Genomic DNA, 21,318 nt, shown 5'->3' with positions numbered 1-21,318 from the left:
CTAGGGCTCCCAGAACTAGCTCACTTGTTTTACTTTGAAAGACAGAAAGCTACAAGTCCTATCTTGAAATGACATTTTTAACATGAGTACAATTTTATAAAAGTTTTGATCTTTTTAGAAGTCTCCTAAGAGCACAAAACATTAGAAGACACTTTGTTACCCTTAAAGCTCACATGATATTTGGATGTGGTTGTCATAAGTGGATCCTAAGGGACTTGCCATTAGTCGCCGTGCATGCTGTCCAGAAAGAAGAGGTCACCAACAAACAGATAGTTCAAGGATACATTTCCTCTCTTCCTGTGTCTTGCCTTTAAGTGTGTACAAAGTGTGTCCTTGTGTCATTATCACGTTTGACACACACATTTCACAGAGGAGATGAAAGCCTTCCTTTTGCTTATAACATCTGCCGAGTGATGGTTTGTGTCCCTTAGAGACGACCTCAGTGACATGGCCTGAGGAGAGCTATTATCACCACCATGCATGCACTCATGTGATCACATGCACATGTGAATATATGGACCCAAGAGGGTGTGGGGAAAAGAGAAAAACTTGTGTGTTTGCATGCATGTATAAGCCATGAATATGTGTGTACAGACATGTGGCTTAATAGGCATGCAAACACAGAGAGACCATAAAGAAGAGATCAGTGTCCCGGGTCAAAGAGTCATGCATAGCTTATTGAGCCATTTCACTCTCACGGTGTTGTTCTTCAAAAGTCAAAGGAGACTTTCTTCTGTCCTGAATGCGTCAATGCCAACACTGTGCGTTCTTTTTTTTAGTCCAGCTGAAACAGAAGAATCATTAAAAAAAGAGCAGCCGAAGTCATCATGGAATAAGTAATGCTCTCTGGCTCCCTCTAGTGTATAAAAATGAGAACACAGAGAATACACTGTTTAAATAAAGATTTTTTTCTTAATAAAAATAAAAATAAATGTTTTTAATAATTATTTAGGGAAAACAATTGTTTAGATGTTATTATGAAAACCCATTTTTATTAAATGACAGTTGACATAATTTGTTGAGGACAATAACTCTTAAGATGTTTATGTAGTTTATAATATTAAGTTGTTCAACTGCAGGTATCCAATCGTTTATTTTTGATATCTATAGATAAGAAATAAGATGACATTACATTACAACATAGAAAAAAAACTCAGTTAACATTTGTGATGATTAGATATCCATTCAAAAACTTCTTCAAAAGTGTAAATATTTACTTGTTAGAGAGACAATTTTAAATGTTTGGAATAATGTACTTTCCATACCTATTTACTATAGAAGTCAACCTGACAGTTTTCCCACATCCAGCAATCATGTAACGTATGGTAGTCTTACTATTGCTGGGGATGTTACTTTTGCCTCTCATTTACAGGTACCCACAACATTCATACTATCCAGAATGAACATTTTAGATTTTTGCAATTAAATTCTGTCAAATATTTTTCACCTTATTTATAAAATGACTTTGAACAATTTTTTACATTTTCTTATCCCATTTTGTTGCTGATGATAACAACCTGACTTTTTCCCTCGGTGACTTGCACACTTGAATAAATAATATGAAATGAGGACAAGGTAGGAAGAGGTGACGGTTTACACTAAATATTATTATTATTATTATTATTATTATTATTATTATTATTATTATTATTATTATTATTATTATTATTATCATCATAATAAAAAGCTTTATTGTATTTGCAGGTAGAAGCAAAAGATTTCCAGTAGCATCTGCTAGAGTGTGCTAGATGGGAAAGAAATATCTAAAGTCTTTCATGTTCAGTTCTTTGGCACACTAGTAAATAAAAACCATAACTGGCAAAAAGATAAATTAATAAATAATAAAAATAAATAAATAAATAAATAAATATTTTATTCACAATAACGGTGAACAGTTGAGGATCATAAGCAAACTTCAATATTTCTAAGATGTATCTTGTTTATTAACCTTATTTTCCCCTTTTTTAAATGTCTTTATTCATAATCCTGTCGCAATTATGAGTTTGTAGAAGAAAAATTAAAGAAAGAAAGAAAACTACTGAATTAGATGTGGGCCCTTTCAATGTTTATTTGTAATTGAACCGTTATTGCTGGAAATTTTATGTCACAAAACAGTCTAGCTACATTGGGATTAAATTTTGAAACGATATGCCATATTTCGAGTATTCCCTGTCTATCTCGACAGTTGTGACCGTTAATAACCTCACTGACGTCCCGGCTGCCCCAAGCACGCGCCACCTCTAGTTCACCAATCGCTGACGGGGAACTATTCCAACGTCACTTTACACTTCCGGGCTGGTTGCACTGTCCCGGTGATGCTCAGATTTGGATTATTACTCAATTTTATATTCGTTTTATAAGACTTGATGGTGTCACATATAACCATATTCCCATGAAAGGATCATTTTAATATAACGTCTGAGCTTTGGTTATGAGGATAAATTAACCTGGTCAGATCCCGCAGCGGCTCATCCGTAGCAGTGAAGAAAAAGAGGTGAGAATGTATGGCTGTGTGAAAGCTTTGCAGATGTTGATGAGGAGTACCGATTGTTAGCATCCCGGTCTGCTTGCGTGCCGCTCATCGCTTGTATTATGTCACTCTTTCCTCATACAGTGGATGGTGTGTGTTGCCTTGTTAGTTTTAGTAGTATATTTGGGAAAATACAAGGATCTCATTATATGAACGTAGGGCCAACTGCAGCTGTAGTGGTCAAATGAGGCTCTATGCTAGCTTTCATCAGAGCTAGCCGTTAGCGCGTCTTTGAGCTGTCCGCTAACTGCTAACCATGATGCTAGCCTCCAATAGCCTCAGGAAAAGCATCTTCTTGACTGTAAAGCCGTGAGGCGAAAACATTGTTCAGCTTTTGTAGCATCTTATTAGTCATTTGTCAGAATCCCATCACTGTGGTAGCGGTGGTCTAAAATAAGTATGCACAAATAAGGCACTGATACAAGCAAGTAAGTGTCCGGTCAATAACTCCATCATGTGGCCTCCTTAACAATAGAGAGAGAGCAACGTTTCAATAAAAAAAAAAAAAAGAAAGAAAAGGAATGTGCAAAAGAAGTAATTTACTATCTCTATATGGTCCTGATGCTTACGGAGATAGCTGCACTGTGATGAAAATGTAACGTTTTCAGTATCATATATACGGAAGCCCTCAGTGGACATGCATAATACGTTTTATTTCCTCTGTTTCCTCATCATGACAAGTTGGTTTCAGTTATGCCCTTAAGATTGCGACTTAATGTCAGTTATTCACAGTAGATAAATATCTTGTTAGCTGATCAGGTGTATTGGCTCCTTCATCCGTAGTTTCATTTCCCACATGAGCCTTTTTTAGATGTTGAGTCTGCAGAAAACAACAATATCTTGATGCTTCTGTTGGTCTGTGCTGATTTGATTTTTAACATGACTGTGTATGCATTTGTTTGTACTTTAAACTATCTATTGATTTACTGTGTATTATTGCACTCATGACAGTAATGTCTTAAATGAGTCTTGAATAAATTTTTGGTAGGTCTCTCCTACCTGTCAGTAAGGTCCAAGTGGGTGTGTCTCCTTGATTCTAAGTAGACAATGACCTTACTTGTAGTACCAGCCTTGAACTGATTTTACCCTCTTGGTGTGTCTGTTTATTCTTTGTGAGTAATCACGGAGGAATTGTGTCGGTTAGTTGTGGTTTAGGAATTGCTGCCCAACAGGTGAGACGTGTTTAACCTCCACCTATACAACTCCATAGAGTAGCATTTGATAAATCACTGGTGGTAGTGGCAGATGCTGTTAGAAAGAAGAATCACCTATTGTGCCTGGTGTCACTCAGAGAATATACATTGATGGCTATTTGTGTTAATGTTCATGTATGTGCACTCACTATCACAAACATGTGTCTTTGAATTGGTATTACAGTGAGGTGTAATCACCTATTGTGTGTGCCCAGATTGTCCTCTGCAGTGTTTATTGTTCTGGTCATGTTATCACAGTCCTTTCTGGAGCACAAGAGAGTGCTGCAATGCAGTTGACCTGTATTGGATAACGATGTGACAAACATGTTGTTGAATGTCTGCACTCACTGTCAGAGTAGATCATGATAAAGGAAAAATGCTATTTTATCTGAAAAGAAGCTTACATAGGTTTTCTTAAGCCTGTGGAACCTGCTGCCTTTCATGCAGAGTCTCTCAGTAACATAGAGACTGTCTATTGGTTCCTTGTAGCTTGTGTTTGCATTAGAACAGGAGTGGCCCACCTCGTTGGCAAGCGTTAGATTCTTCTTAGAGCTGTTACCCAGGTTATATTAGTCTCTTACATGACCTCTGGATCTCTGCTTCTGAGCTGCAAAAAAGGTGTCACAGCTTCTAGTTTCAGTGTGCTCTGGCCATTCATTTGCCCCGAATTACACTGTGACCTGTATAGATACACTGGAAGAGCGGAGGGTCAGGGGTGATCCAAAGGTCTTTATACATAGTGCAGCTAGAGAACTGAGAGCAGATTTGATATTTCAGTTATAAACATTATTATACATCTGTTTGTAATTCTTTAAAAGATTTTTAAAAAGATGTGGATTTTTATACTCTTTTTTTTTCTAAAATATAATATGTTGCCTTCAAAATGTCATTGATACTGGGGAGAAGGCCTGTCACGATAATCAATAAATCAATTAACCGAACAATAAATAAAAACGTCCTCGGTAAGTTTGCCAGCCTCGATCAACTGACACGTGCATGCATGTTTGTTTTCCTCCCATCTTTCTACCAAAGAGGCTGAATGAGAAGATGGCTCACTACGTCTATCTTTCTTAACATCGGGGTGCATAGGTTCTATAGCGGATTAAGCTGATTTATAGCAGAGTGAGCATCTGTCAAAAATGCGATCTTTGGGGTGAAGACGGGGCTGCTCACGCGTACATGAGAGATGAAGCAAGCATCCTGAGGGGTAAGGAGGAAACACATGCTAATATGAGTGATGGCACAAAAGATACGGTTCTTAAGCCGCCTGCCACAGTCCCAGTGTGGGAATATTTTGTTTTTTATCAGAATGAACAAAGTGTGAGCTCATGAACACCAACGAGCTGATATGTCGCATTTGTTGGAAAATAGTGGCGACGAAGAAGAAGAAGAAGGGGAGGTGCAGCGGAGCCTTGTTCTTTGACAATCCGCTCTTACTGAGGCTTTTGGTCTGCAGAGTAAATAGAAATAAAAGCGCCAAATGGTGGGCGCTCAAAGACAGCTACATTGCCAAAGAAATGCAGCCCTTCAATACGGTTGAAAGCCAGAAATGTTCAAAATGTTTGACAGACAGTACGGATTGACTGGGAAAAAGGACATGTTTCAAACAATTCAGGAACTGTATAAACTCCCTTTTATTTAGGCTATAGTTTTTATTGTTGTTGGGGGGTTTTTTTGGAGTTTCGTTTTTTCTTTAGAGACAGGGTCTATGTTTTTTTGTTTTTGATTAGTATTAATTATTTTCAATGACATGTTTTTTTCTAAAACAGAGTCCATTTCATTTTCATTGTATTTTTTTCTCTTTCTTGTTTGTTAAATTTATTAAATTTTTTGTTTAATTTATTTGATTTAAAAGATCCTGACCTTTTAATTACAGTTAAATACTCTTAAGAAATTAAAGTTAATTGATATGGTGTACTCACTTTATTATCCCATTTATCATAATTACATCAATGAAAAAATGGAAAAAAAAAATCAAAATAATATTGACAATAATGTCATTTAAATTATAATATTTTGTAATAATATTTTGGAAAATTATCATCTAGCAAAATTTGTTATTGTGACAGGCCTACTGGGAAGAAATACAATCATCAATTGAATAAACTTTTATTTTCACTCATCCCATTAATAACTTCATCATTGCTCATTTTATTAGAAAGGCTTGATGATTTCCAGTGTTGCAGGGTCATGCATGCGTCTCACGCTGGAGCCTGGACAGCAGGGTCACAGGGTCCAGTGAGAGAAAAAAGTGCTGACGAAGAAGTGGCCCAAGAATAGGCAGATGGCCTTGAAGCAGGAGAGGATTAATTTACCAGGAGACCATTGCTCACATTTGATGCCACTCAATATGACCCCAGTGTGCCAATGCATTTTTCATTCCTGACTTAACTTCTTGAATTTCGTGTTGTGTCTCTGTCTTTCAGGTGTGGTTGCTCTGCTGCACAAGAGAACCCCCACCTGCCTGTGACCGCGAGCCTCCGCAGCAAGTCAGAGTAGATCGGTGACAGCAGGTGCAGTGTATCATTGCATTTCTGTTCGACTTCATCCCCAAAGATGAAGCTGAAGGAGGATTTGAACCCCCTGCTGCTGCAGGTCTTCCGCTCTGTGGTCTGGGTCTACTCCTTCATCACTTTCATACCCTGGTACTTCTTCTCTGGAGCTGGCGTCAACCTGGAGCGGGCTCGCCGTCTCAAGGCACGCTCAATCAGTGGGCATCCAGCGGGGCCTTACAGGGCCATCAACAGCCAGGAGAAGCTGGTGGCTTGGCTGCACCCTGGGGTGGACACTATAGATAAAATGTTTGAGTATGCTGCAGGGAAGTTTCCTGACAGGGACTGTCTGGGTACCAGGGAGGTGCTGAGTGAAGAGGATGAGCTCCAGCCAAACGGGAAAGTCTTTAAGAAGGTACAGCCTGTTTCTGCCAGGCCAAACTATGCAGTATCCTGGAAAAGGCTTCGTCTGGATGGCAGCATTTGTTTCTCAAAAACCTGCTTTGTTCATCGGTGTTGGTGCCATCTAATCCCTTCCCAGATGTGTTAGCTAGCCATGCCATGGGGACTGGAACATCCCTGTACCGCTAATGCTAGTGCTGCTTTTTGAGCCGTGCACTGATATCAAACCAGGTGGTCCCTTCCCTCTGTAGTATGGAGGATGAGGTGTCCATGATTTCCAAAAGGAATGTAAAATTTTATTTGTCAGACAACAGGAAATATTTTCTCCTTTCCATTAGTACATCTTTTTTAGGTGCCTGGGTCATGCTTATATAAACTTTCCTCTTTGCATAGGACAGTTTTAACCTACATTTGTCGATGCAGTGACAGTGTTCAAAGACTGGTTTTTGGATGTGATTTTGAGCCCATGCAGTGATTTCTACTACAGAGTCACATCTGTTTAAGATCACAGCTATCCAACATCAGTTACTGGCTTTTCCCTTGTTTTTTTTGTTTTTTTACAAAGATTTCTCCAGATTCTCTGGAGATTTTAATATTACACACCATGGTTGATGAATCTTCAAATGAGTTGTAGTTTTACATTTTACACTCGGGAAAATGCATAAAAATATATGAAATCTCATATCAGACAAGAACTGGACAGGAGTTACCACACAGTTATAAAACTGGTCTGTTGTCCTCATTTCCCAAACGTTAAGAGTGTTGAGAAAAGAGGAAGTGATGCAACACTCTGAGAAACGTTTCCCCTCCCCAGCTTTTGAGAAAAATGCTGCTGACATCAGAATTTAGATTAACATACTTTTCTTATGGAAAAAAAGTTTCAGTTTCAATACCTGATGCATCCCTTTTTCACTTTCACTCACAGGGTTTTGATAACCCCATCAATAATAAAACTGCAAATTAGTGGGTGGTACGCGTCAACTACAATCCTCCTGCAGCCAGTGACTCTGTATGATGATAGGAGCTATTCCTGTGTCGTCTGTGTGAGGCGGACTGCTCAGGTCTGCCGCTGTGCTCAGTGTGAGGAATGTGGGTGGAGGAGCAGCAGCCGTTTTCCCTCCACCTCATTAACATCTGCATAGCTGCAGTAGCCCTGTAGATGGTGCTGAAGGACTGCTTATGATTGTCGTGTATGACTGGTGACGGTCGTAGCCTTTTCTTAGAGCAGTATTTATATGAACTAAACTTAACTAAAAATGCTCAAGGCTGTCAGAATGAATGTTTTTACATGGTTTCAGGTTGGTTGGTGTTAAAGGTGTGGTTAATTCTGATTTATTACATAAAACTCTGCTCATTTCTGTAGGTTATTCTTGGTAACTATAACTGGTTGTCGTATGAGGAGGCATACCAGGCAGCAAAGTGTTTTGGCAGCGGTCTGGCTGCACTGGGTCAGAGACCTCAGTGCAACATCGCCATCTTCTGTGAAACCAGAGCCGAGTGGATCCTCGCAGCACAAGCTTGCTTTATGTATAATTTCCCACGTAAGTGAAAGAAAGACAGACGTAATCGTGAGTCATCAGTGATGAATCAACCCTACACCAACGAGCAAGTGCTCTGCATTGATTTATCTTGATTTAACTCCACAGTGGTGACCCTGTATTCCACTCTTGGACCCACGGCCATCGCCCACGGTCTGAACGAGACTGAGGTCACACACATCATCACGAGTAAAGACTTGCTTCAGGGCCGTCTCCAGGTACCCACTCTTCCTGGCATCACCTGTGTCCATAAATCGACGATGAGTAAAAGGGCTAAGCACTTTGGAGTCATTGATTTGTCCCTGAATTACAAGCTGTAACAATAAGGCTTGATTAAAAAGCTTATCTCGATTTGCGTAATTACTTTTTTCCACTCACACTCTCCTCCATCTTTCTCCCTCTCCCTCTCCTGTCTTCCCTCATCAGACCATACTGTGCGATGTACCCCGACTGCGCTATGTCATCGTGGTTGATAGTAGACCCACCAGCTGGCCAAACATCCCCCGAGGCATAGTGGTGCTCAACATGGATGCTGTGAAGGAGATGGGATCAAAGCCTCACAACAGTGAGTGTTTGTGCGATGTGATTAAAAAGGTTTCTAATTCTGTCAGGAAATGGATGTCCACTGATTGAGGCTAAGCTAACACCCTGATGTGTAATTATCATGATGGGATGTAATGTGTTGTGTGTGGCAGATTCAGCACAACAAATTCAACTTGGAAAACACCTGATGCTTCTGTGACTTTGGTCTGCTTTTCACCAGATGTTCTTTCCACATTTTGGTGCTAGATGAAGAATAACACAGGGAAGAGTTTAGAATAATTAGATTCTTGAATCCTAAATTTTTATTTTATTTCATTAGATAGATGTAAATGCATGGGAGGTGGCAATTTAAGCCACACATGCAAAAAGGCATCAGGGAAAAGAAACAACAGAGTTTCTAATACTTAATACATACTCATACCAAAATGTTCATTAAGGTGAGTAAAAACTGTAAATTGTTATAGAGGTGTGAAAAAAGTATTTATATAGCAATATATTGCAATACTTAGACCTTTGATAAAATATTGATATTTCAACTCTTGATATCGATATTCTTGTTAAAATAAAAACTCATGTTTTAGGTAAGTTCCTCCATTCCTCCATTGTGGTAGATGGTGCCAAAGAGCTACTCTTCTGTAATTTGCTCATATAACTGTATGATAAATATAATCTCAAAGTATATTGAAAATATTTTATTCCTAAACTCGATGATGTGGATTTGATGCTCTAAACATCAATGTTTTCTCTTGGGTCAGTTTGTTTTAAATCATTTTAAGTTTATTTTTTACAGTGTAGTACACTGATAAAATAATAATCACAGTCAGGTCTTGCATAGTATTAGATTTTTTATGGGTAACATTGGTTACACCAAGTGACATTTATCAGTTTCACCAACTGACCACCTCTTTTAACCAATAATTTTTTTGCAACATTAGTTTAATGTCACAGTAATTAAAGTGACAAACTTGATGCAGTTTATGTTTTCAAGTTAAGTGTATGTTTGAAACACTGCATCTGACTTTCTTTATTTCGATCACAGTGAAATAGAAAAGTTGTGTTCAATCAATAGTTAACTGGGTAGGATATCGGAATATATCACAATATCGTGATATCGTGGTATTATCGTATTGTGACCCAAGTATTGTGATGTGTATCGTATTGGTTCTTGCCAATAGTCACCCCTAGTAAACTATAAATCCAATTAAATGGAATCCTCTTCGATTTCCAGGTTTTACACTTTGTAAAATTAAAACTTCTGAAATAAGTCTTATACTGGAAAAGACAAACTTTTGCAGGTTTTGAAATTATATCAGAATTATTTTCACTTTGTCACGATTGAAGGTTTATTCTAAGACTCTGTTAGCAAAGTTTGCAGTCTGCCCTGTTGTTGCCTCTGCATTGCTTTGTGCATAACAACACAGTTAAAACCACATCAGGGCAAATGAAAAATAAATAATGGTCTTCAAACTGACCATAGACCTTTGGATTGGCAGAAAACCAGCTGACTGACTTTGTGATACAGTGGCTGGAGTTAAGATAAAGATTTCATAGCACAAGTTATGAAATTGTAAATGATTTTTGTTTGGTTTTAAGACTATTTTGCAAGTTACTGGCCAACTAGTGCCAAGTATAAGAGGCAATAACTAAATGTTGACATTGGTAAGACTTAAAGTTTAGTCAGCCAGACTTTTACAAAAGACAATATTCTCCATAAGGCAGAAGGTAGTTTTATTCTAAAAAGAGATCAAGAAATCCTCAACTAATCAAGCCTAAACTCAAACTTCTCAGTGTCCACACAGTGCAGTATACCCATGCAGATTAAATCTGCTATAGATGATTTTTTCCCTTACATTTCATTCTGCATGATTTTTCTGCCATGAGTATTTTAGCCCAGTCTTTAGCCAATTTTGTTTATTTTCATTTATTTTTGTACTTATTTCTTTTAAGTCATGTTTTTCTGTTTTTTTCTGAACTTCTCATTTTCAGTTCTCATCTGTAGTTCTTCTTTTTATTCTATTTTATTAATGCATTTTTGGTTTTTGATTGTTGTAAGCTTCTGTGACACATTTTCGCTCATTGGGGTTCAGTATCCTGATCATTTTAAAATGGTTTTATCTTAAATTTTTAAACAAGAGTTGGTAAACACTCCAGTGTATAATTATATTTATTAAACTGAGTGTGACTAGTGTGTTTACCAGTACACCATGTGTGTAATCTGACACTCAGATGCACAGGGTTAGCTGCTTCGTTCCTCGAGGACACAGTGCTGTCAAAAATACTGAGAACTCTTTTTTTGCAGCTCATCAACACTCTCTTATCAGTCACGATCCAACATTGTCCCGACACACACTCCTACTATGATACAAGCAATTGATAATTCATTTTGAGTTTGAGGTTTGTCTCGTTTTGTGTTTCTTAATTTCAAATCATTATGTACCAAATACAGAATATTTGATGTTGTACAGGCGGTTAAGGCATACATCTTGATCTTAAGTGACATTATATGTGCAGAAAAATATCTAGAACCAGAATAACCAACAAGTATAACTGAGAGCTGAAAAAGCCACCAGTAGCAGCTCCAAAAATATACAATCTTTTCGTTCATTGAGTTATTTGAAAAAAATAAATCATAACTTTTACCATGTTGTATTTATCGAGCAAACGTTAATGAGCGATCCACTTTCTCACGAACCATTTGCTCTTCTATCTCTGCAGTCACAGTCAGCCGCAAAAAGCCAGAGTCCTCGGACATTGCTGTCATCATGTACACCAGCGGCTCCACAGGCATCCCCAAGGGTGTCATGATCTCCCATGGCAACATCATTGCTGGAATCACAGGCATGGCTGAGAGGATCCCTAACCTCAAGTATGCCAATGTCAAATCTTCTCTGAAGCTTCCTGTCTTTGTCTGCTCTGCAGCTTACCAAGTCTGAAAGATGTTCTTCACATTCCCTCTCTGTATCATCGTGTATTTCTGCTCTCGCTGGAATTTCAACACAGTATCTTTGGATATTAATCTGCTGTTATTTCTGTATCCGCAGTGAAACAGACACCTATGTTGGCTACCTGCCACTGGCCCACGTCTTGGAGCTCAGCGCTGAGCTGGTATGCATCTCTCATGGCTGTCGCATCGGTTACTCCTCCCCACAGACTCTGGCTGACCAGGTGAGTGTATAAAAGCTCCAGCTTGTTTCTGTTACAGCCACTGATTCACTTAAGTCTCTCCAGCTGTTATGAAAAACATTGTCTAAGCATTTATCTATCCTAGAATTAATTTCAGGTTCTATGATCAGTTTTAAAGGTCTTCTTTGATTCAGTGACTGAAGAAAATTCATTTTGATGTTGCTTCCACAGTCGACCAAGATTAAGAAGGGCAGCAAAGGAGATACCAGCGTGCTGAAACCCACTCTAATGGCTGCTGTACCAGTAAGTCTTTAACCACCACACAAACCAGTCTGCCCTCATTTTTATGGCTTCTGCAAAGTGCTGCAGGATGTTGTGAAAAATGACTTTGCTGTTTTTTTTCTGCTTGGTATTAGAATAAAAAATACTTTCACTTTGTATTTTTGATCAAATATGTTGAATATTTAGCATTTACACGTGACTTTAAAGAGGGGGTATTCTGCTTGACCATATTTTAAACACGGTTATAAAGTAACTGGATGTTCACTGCTACTTATTCATATGTTGTAGAAATTAAAGAATCTCTCTGCAAACTGCTTTAAACACTTTTCAAACAACACAAGACCCTTAACGGAGCTCCAGAGGGCTGGCCAATCAGAGGGAAGGGGGTTTGGGGAACAGCTAAAACAGAGTATTTTAGGCTGAAATCAGATTTTTTTTAAACTACAGCCTTAGAAAACATAGGGTTTCTTTTGGACTGGAAATTGGGCAGCTACTTAGAGACAGAATCAGAATACTTTATTGATCCCTGAGGAGAAATTTCATTTCATGGTACCAGATGGACATTATAAATCCAAAAGAAAACACATTACCCCTCTTTAAGAATTTCTTACATTCAAGCTCCGTTTCCACCAAGTAGTTCGGTTCGTCTCGGCGCGGCATGCATTGAACGGTGTTTCCACTGACTAATCCTGGGACAGATCCACAAATAACAGAGACGAGCCGTCCCACTTTTTGGTACCCTTCCATAGGGGACTAAACTAACTAAACTGATCCAATCCCAAAAGATGGAGCTACAACCCTGTAGTTCATTGACCATATTTTAAACACGGTTATAAAGTAACTGGATGTTCACTGCTAGTTATTCATATGTTGTAGAAATTCAAGAATCTCTCTGCAAACTGCTTTAAACACTTTTCAAACAACACAAGACCCTTAACGGAGCTCCAGAGGGCTGGCCAATCAGAGGGAAGGGGATTTGGGGAACAGCTGAAACTCTTTAAGAATTTCTTACGTTCAAGCTCGGTTTCCACCAAGTAGTTCGGTTCGTCTCGGCGCGGCATGCATTGAACGGTGTTTCCACTGACTAATCCTGGGACAGATCCACAAATAACAGAGACGAGCCGTCCTACTTTTTGGTACCCTTCCATAGGGGACTAAACTAACTAAACTGATCCAATCCCAAAAGGTGGAGCTACAACGCTGTAGTTCATTGATTGGTCGAAAAAATCATCACTGACCTAGCAACAGCGGCTGTGTTTCTCCTAGCAGCACACAGACTTCTCTGAAACAAAGCTTGATTGTGCTTTGTAACAAAGAGCCACATGTCAATCACAGACGAATTGCTGTTTCTCATTGTTGCTCTTTGTTTACTGTGTCGCATTTTTCTTCTTCGTTGGAATTTTTAGCATGGTACACTGTGTCGCACTTCTATGGTGTCACACTTTTATGTAACTGATGTGGCTATCGACATCCGGCTTACACGACGCCTAGCACAAGGGAGCAAGGTTGGCTTTGGAAACGCAAACAGGACCAAACATAACCGAGCCAACCCGTACCAAACCATGCTGATCTAATCCACACTGCTTGGTGGAAACAAGGGTTAAGGTTCTCACCTTCTCTCTGTCAGGACCATTTATTTCAGCTTAGCCCACTGTGGTGTTGAACTTCCTGTGACTTGCATAACACTAATTGCACCAAAGGTGCCCCCTTGAAGGATGTAATGTGCTACTCCTTTGCTCCTCAATTATGTAGCTGCAGTTTTAACTGACTCTTGTGTCCAGGTGTTATAATTTGTCAAAGTAGAAGTGCTGTGTGAATGTTAACAGGCACACGACACATTGTCTTTTCTACCTTTCTTTTAGTTTTTTTTTTTTTTTGAAGCATCTAGCAGGTAAAAAGTTGTAACTTGAAGTGCTCCATGCACACATTATGGATTTGGTACTTTATTATAAAACATAAAGCCCCAGCTTCCCACAAGCATTTTTAGAATTATATTTGGCAAATAAAGTTGAAAAAATAAGAATAGATGACTGAAGATTCCTCCCTTGCCTTTTGTAGGAGATCATGGATCGAATCTACAAGAATGTGATGACCAGAGTGGAGGAGATGAGCCGCTTCCAGAAGACGCTCTTTGTCTTGGCGTACAACTACAAGATGGAGCAGATTTCTAAAGGCTACACCACACCCCTGTGTGACAGGTAACAGAAGGAAAGGAGCTTATGTAATGCACAGACTGGACTCATGTCAGCCTAAGCCCCCTCACTTTAGACATGCTTCCCTTGTGATGTTTCAGCAAACATTAATCTTTGGGAGAACATGGTTAAACTTAGGCTAAAAACACATTCTTGCTAAAGCAGAGTCCCTACAGAGGCTCAAGGAAATAATTCTCCAACATTTGTTAATCATTGCTTTGTATTGATTCTGACTGATGCTCTGAAGGTTTATGAGCTTGGTGTCTAAGCTGTTGTTTTCTGAGTTGTCCTGAACCTTCTCTTATCAACGTGTGTTGTTTTTTGGTGTTTCTCCTGCTTTGTCTCAGATTGGTGTTCAAACGGGTGCGTGCCCTCTTGGGAGGAAACACACGTGTGCTGCTTTCAGGGGGAGCTCCTCTATCAGCTGCCACGCAGCGCTTCATGAACATCTGCCTGTGCTGTCCTGTGGGGCAGGGCTACGGCCTGACAGAAACCTGTGGAGCAGGAACCATCAGTGAGGGTAAGGGAAAGGGTCTGATGATGGAAGAAAGACAGGAAGTAGTAGTTTTTGGCCCCATTTTGGAAAGCTAGGGCTAACTTTTTCTTTCTGCTGTTTTTTTTCCTCTCAGTTTGGGACTACAGCACAGGACGTGTTGGTGCCCCTCTGGTTTGCTCTGAAATCACACTGAAAGACTGGGAGGAGGGTGAGTCCAAGAACACCCTGATCCTTTAATGGGAACAGCAAGTGCATTGTGATTTTCTCTCTAACGGTTTGTTCTCCTGTAGGTGGTTACTTTAGCACAGACAAGCCAAATCCCCGTGGGGAAATTGTACTAGGTGGTCCCAATGTCACAATGGGATACTACAAAAACAAGGGCATGAATGGCAACGATTTCTTTGTGGATGAGAATGGCCAGCGATGGTTTTGCACCGGAGATATTGGAGAGCTCCACCCAGATGGATGCCTCAAGATCATCGGTGAGTAATCCACAGACCAGTGCACACGTGGTACAAGTGGAGATCACAAAAAGCTCACTCATTCTTTTCTCAGAGAGAGGAGCTGATAATTGTTAAAAAATAATGTTCAAGGGAAAATTTCTCATTCCACTTCTTTATAAAGTCTTTTAAAAGAAAAGGCTCTAAAAAACACCCAGGGCAGGGAAAGTGAAAAGAAGCTTCCTGAATAATGCTTCTACTTCACTTCTGAGCAAAGGAAACAAAGACAGTTTGTATTTTCGATTCTAATGAATTCATTTTACCCCGTTGGCATATATATATATATATATATATATATATATATATATATATATATATATATATATATATATATATATGTATATGTATATATATATATATATATATATATATATATATATATATTTTTTATATATATATATATATATTTATATATATATATATATATATATATATATATATATATATATATATATTTATATATATATATATATATATATATATATATATATATATATATATATATATATATAAAACGGACACATAAAATCTTTTTTTTCCTTACTTTTTGATAAATTTCTTGAGTTTAAGCATTTTTCAAAAACAAAAAATGATTATTGAAAGTTTCCTGGAAAGTGCAAAGATTCTCAGAACATGATTTTTTTGGGAAATGGTGTTTCTGCTGGGATTCTGATCTTTATTTTCTCTCCACAGACCGTAAGAAGGACTTGGTAAAACTGCAGGCGGGCGAGTATGTCTCTTTAGGAAAAGTGGAGGCTGTCCTGAAGAACTGCCCCCTCATAGACAACATCTGTGCCTATGCCAACAGGTAATAGTTTGCCCTCTGATGCTTTTTTTTTTTTACCATAATCTTTCTGCAGGCCAACCCAGCCACCAGCCAGTGTCTCATTTCCTTGATGGACTCAGCTCCTGAATAATTTTGTTTTTTTGCTTTTTTCAGTGACCAGTCATACGTGATCAGCTTTGTGGTGCCAAACCACAAACAGCTGATGGTTCTCGCTGAGCAGCTGCAGGTGAAAGGCACATGGGAGGAGATCTGCAACAGCCCCCTGGTTGAGAAAGAGGTCCTCCGCATCATTACTGAGGCTGCTGTGGGAGGTAGGCGCCCGAGTCTTTGTATTGATCAGAAATAAGTCCACGCTGAAGTAAAGTGTTCGTGAAGTATTGGAGATGTCTAACAAACACAGCTTTTGAATCTGACTTGTGACTCTTCTTTCTTTCAATCAGCAAAATTGGAGCGATTCGAAATCCCCAAAAAGATCCGCCTGAGCGCAGAGCCCTGGACGCCAGAGACCGGCCTGGTCACTGATGCTTTTAAACTAAAACGCAAGGAGCTCAAAACCCACTACCAGGAGGACATTGAGAGGATGTATGGAGGAAAATAACACAGATACACTCCAAACAATACAAAAACACACACATACACATGTACTACCAGAACTACTTGGAGGTGATACACACAAAAACACACACGCTTCATCACACACACATACAGAATCTCATGCACCTCCTCCTCCTTTTGCTTCCCTGCAACAAGATTTGATCAAAGGAGGTAAAAACTCTCATCTCTGTCAAGACCAAGAGGCAGAAGGTCGCACTTGAAAATCTGTACCATCTTCTTCTTTGATGGATGAAGCTCTTTGAGTTGCTCTGACAGCAAAGGCGGCACATGATGAAGGACGTCTTCAGGAAGTGAAACCAACGCCGGTGTATGAGGATCAGTGTCAGCGCGCTCCCCTTGTTGACTCTCCTCCCCTTTCCTCTTCAGCTCTCTCGAGCCTTCCACCAGCCCCACACAGTCCAGGGACAGGAAGTGCAGACCTATGGCAAAGGATGCTGGGTAACGAGCTCGACGGAGCATATCCCTGCTAGGCTTTTAGAAACATTCAGGTAGGAATCTATGCAGGGATCTGTATTTAACGTGTCTGCGTCTGTATGTTTTCTTCATGTGCGGCTTTGAAACCCATTTGCCTGTTTGTTTGTTTTTTAACTTGGGAGGAATTTGTGTTGCAAAGCCATTAGAGATTGAGCATGTAGACATATTTATAGTACTTTTTCATACTGTTTTATTTTATAGTTTCTCATCTTCCTTTTTTTTTATTGCCAACTTGTTTACGCTACCTGTATTTAAATGAGCTTTGTTTACGACTGATTTTTTAAAACTGTTTTTCTTCTCGTTTGCCTGTGTCCCTGCATCTGTACTTTTTTGATTGTGCGTGTGTGTGTGTGTGTGTGTATACTTACTTGACTAGACAGAGCATCAGTCCATTCTGTTCGTCAGGTGCAAACATCCATTGTTAAAGGCATTCACTTTGGAGTTTGTCCTCCCTGCACTTTGCCCCCTCAAGCCTGGTTTACTCTGTATCTTAGGGGACGTTTACACGACAACAGTTTTAGGGTATAACGCAAAAGTTTTGTTACGTGTTGGCCTCGTGTTTACACGGAAATGGAGTTTTAGCTGACCGAAAATGCAAACTTTTGAAAACGGCCTCCAGAGAGGAATTATTCTGAAATGCTGCCGACAGCTTGTGCTGCTGAATCTGCTGACTCTCTTTCAACAAAATATGGATCTGTTGCTCCACTTAGCATTCACCGAATTCACCAGATGATCTGCCCAACTCTACTTCGGTGGAGATCTCCCAAAAGCAGCTTCTGGACATAACAGTTATAGCGCCACCTACAAGCCTGGCATGCTTACTACAGCATTTTCAGTCCCTCAGCGTTTCCGTGTAAACACAGATTTTTTTTCCACTGCGTTTTTGCGTTTTTAGATGAAACCTTGTCGTGGAAACGGGGCCTTAGCAGCTTCCTGAATGCCCCCCAACCAATGACCAAGTGTAGCCCTGCCACATCATCTGCCACACCCAGCCGTGATCAATGCACCACAAGGATGTCTCCAAGGGAAGTTAGCCTACTGTAGAAGACCAGTTAGCCTCTTCAGCCAATTTTTTTGTGGAGCTGTATATTTTATCCTCTTGGCTCTAGGTCTTAGCTTAATGTTACTTTTAACTTTTTTTATACTTATTACTATTAATGAATGTGCAATATTTATACAAAACTTTAAACTTAACTACATAGGAAGGAAAAATACAAATGCACAGCAGCCCCTCCATAGAGTATGAATGTGTAGGCTTGTAATGTTTCAGTGCATATTGGACGACCGGTAGGAGTAGAAGCGTAGGAATCACAAAAAGGACGGTAGAGAGACACTGATAACTAAGTCGTGCTGTAGCCCATTTCCATGTACTGTGCGAAACCATGTAAAGACTGTAAAGTGAAAATTTAATTCCTGGCATTGTAGAAACTGCATGAGAAGTGTGCAAACGTACCAAAGCAGAAGCTTGAATATATATTTGAAAGAGAAATGAGAAAAGTTGCACTCCAGTCAAACAACTGAAGAAACTCCATATTTAATTGTGAGTGTACAGCATTAACTCAGATAACACTCCTGTTTCTTTATTTCAACTGCTTTATGTGTATGATACTGTATGTGCTGTGTATATAAAAGGGTTTTACAGCTCTTGGAGGTTTATTCAGACTCCAGCGCTTCATTTTTGGCCATAGGAAGTCAGATTCATGTTCATATTATTTGGTGGCTTAAATACTCGGGTGTCTTTGCTTCACTTTCATTTATTGAGTTTTTCGCAGAAAATTGTAAAGTATTTTGTCAGAGGTCTTTTCCAAGGGCCATGTCAGTCCCTCAGCCGCCGCCTTGATAAGCAGATCCTGCTTTGCACTCTCTGAAAACATTTAGCACCAAGGTACAGTCAGGAACTCTAACTACCAGCTCAACGCAGACAGGCTCTCCTGCAGCTCGTAAAAGTTTGCTCTCACCAGGCGGGAACACATTCCTCTCTTCTTGTTTTATATACTGTAACATTTCTCACCTGACATTTCTGAGCAGGATTCGGTAGCTTTGTGTGCTGTTTGCTGCTTCTCCTCTGCCCGTCTACAGGCAGCTAGTTGCCTTCCGACACACATGAGCTGTCTTCAGGGGTCTTAAGAATGTGAAGCACTCCCTGCGTTTTTGTTTATAGCACTCATGCTACATGCTTATGTACATCCAATGGTGAGGCAAAGACAGCGTTGTGGTGTGAGGATGAATTTCACCACTTCTGTTGTTTTCTCTTGCTTTGTAAATAGTTTTAGATGAGAGGGGATTAATGATCAAATTCATTTAAACTACCAATAATTGTACAGGTGTAAAGTCTCCTGTTAACATATTTAATAATCTTTGTTACTGACCAATTATCATTATTTTGTTTTGTTTTGTTTTGTTTTGATTTTTTTTTTCGGGTGGAGGGGGTTTGTGGTTGATCAGCCCCTTGAAGCCGGGCTATTGCAAGTGTCTCCTTCCTTATTTATTTGTGATTTGGCCTTGAAAATTATGTAATGAAATAAAGAGGTTTGTCTTGTTATTACTGCTGCTGTTTGTTTTTGTTTCAAGATGTGCGCACATTTCTGTTTGAACACCTGGATGCAACCTGTGAGGCAATTCCTGTAACTGATCCCATCTTGATAGGGATCATGAAAACAGGGTTTCTATGGCAACAGAGGCCTTTCTGTGTGAGTGTGTGTGTATGTTCAGATGGCTGTGGCCTGTGAGAGTATGTGTGGTGAGTAGGCACAAACAGTTCAGTCCTGGGAGTCAACCTTCAATAAGGACAAGTACACAAAGGATTTATTTCCTTCTTCCCTCATGGTTAATGTGTTAAAGGAAGAAGCGTTTTATTGCTCTTCTGTTCACCTGCTGTACTGCTGCCATCTGAAAAAAAAAATACATTCATCATCTGAGCTGCAACTAATTGATTTTTAATCTTGACTCAGGGGCGGTTTCAGTATCAGAGATCTAGGCATGCTCCGTTCTAGAGAAATGGAAATGACTGAAGATCTCACATTAAAGGAATTTTCATGACTTGTTAGAAACACAACATTCATAGAGCACCCACAGCCTCCAACCGAAGCTACATGAACACACTCACTGGCCCAGCCACCACCTGTAGCATCACGTTTCTAAATGGGAGAGACTCGAGTCATACACCTAGCTTGGTATGTTAGCACAAGCTAATCATGGGTATTTAACACATACCTTGTTGGCAGGAAGCCAACTCACTTAGCTCTTTGCCCTGTCCTGCTCCAAGTGCCCAAAAGCAAGTGAAAGTCGAGCCAAGCTTCACCCTCCTTTTGGAAAAAGCTTTTTGCAGAGAAGCAAAGCATTTTGTTTCACTTTGGTTGTGATTTTTTTTTATCCATGCTACGTTCACTATCGTAGCTGGTCGGGATAGCATCTTCCACTCACTAATCAACATGCAAAGTCACTGGGCACGCTGTAATTGGCTGAGGTAACCACACTAACTTTATTTTATTTTATTATTATTATTATTATTATCTTATTTTATTTTTTTCAGATTTTGCACTATAAAAGATACATAAGATCAAACTGGAAATATCAAGAGAAAACAAAAAAAATGTGTCAGGAGAGGTCAAGAAGCTATTAGGCTTATGCAAAGGACCTCACCTTTCTATAAGAAAAAGGGAGCAGTCAAGATATTAGTAAGAACACAGAGTAATACATGCATACATGTGTTCAACCATATGTGAAGAAACAAAAAGAAAGAAATAATACTGAACAATAAAACAAACATAAAAGAGCAAAGAAACACCAAAAATATAGAGACCATAAAAGAGATGACAAAATAAGAATAATATTTTTAAAACATAGGGGAAAAAATGAAAACAAAAAACCAAAGTAAGACTAAGCTCCGTGAATTAAATGTGAAGACAGTTTCCTTTTAAAAACATGTAGTGATGATGAGCTCTCAGCTACATGTCTTTTATCATTCCACATTTTTACACCATGATACCTGATGGAGAACTTACTGTGTTTAGTTTTATAAAAGGGAAGGTGAAGATGACCAACCTGTCTGGTATTAAATGAGTGAATCTGTGAATTTAATTTGAAGAAATTTCTAAATGATGCCCAGAAACGTCTCAATACAACCAAAACATTGATATACAGGCAGAGGA

At 39.3% G+C, this 21,318-nt stretch overlaps 1 protein-coding gene across 1 annotated transcript; it reads left to right on the top strand.

Annotated features, from left to right (window-relative positions):
- The first annotated feature begins 2,286 nt into the window (after positions 1–2,286).
- On the top strand, positions 2,287–19,681 carry acsl3b (acyl-CoA synthetase long chain family member 3b). Its single transcript, XM_074689047.1, has 15 exons — positions 2,287–2,494; positions 6,150–6,630; positions 7,981–8,158; positions 8,264–8,373; positions 8,582–8,720; positions 11,414–11,564; positions 11,740–11,863; positions 12,053–12,124; positions 14,162–14,301; positions 14,643–14,815; positions 14,925–14,999; positions 15,082–15,273; positions 15,985–16,099; positions 16,232–16,389; positions 16,519–19,681. Exons 2-15 carry the CDS (start codon positions 6,280–6,282, stop codon positions 16,674–16,676), a joined length of 2,136 nt encoding a protein of 711 aa, XP_074545148.1. The 5' UTR covers positions 2,287–2,494; positions 6,150–6,279; the 3' UTR covers positions 16,677–19,681.
- The last annotated feature ends 1,637 nt before the right edge of the window (positions 19,682–21,318 follow it).

The sequence above is a fragment of the Halichoeres trimaculatus genome, unplaced genomic scaffold (genome assembly GCF_033239565.1).
Source record: "Halichoeres trimaculatus isolate MK-OKI-2021-1 unplaced genomic scaffold, fHalTri1.1 fHalTri1_scaffold_15, whole genome shotgun sequence".
In the NCBI taxonomy this organism is placed as follows: domain Eukaryota; kingdom Metazoa; phylum Chordata; class Actinopteri; order Labriformes; family Labridae; genus Halichoeres; species Halichoeres trimaculatus.
This window is presented reverse-complemented; position numbering and strand designations above follow the sequence as displayed.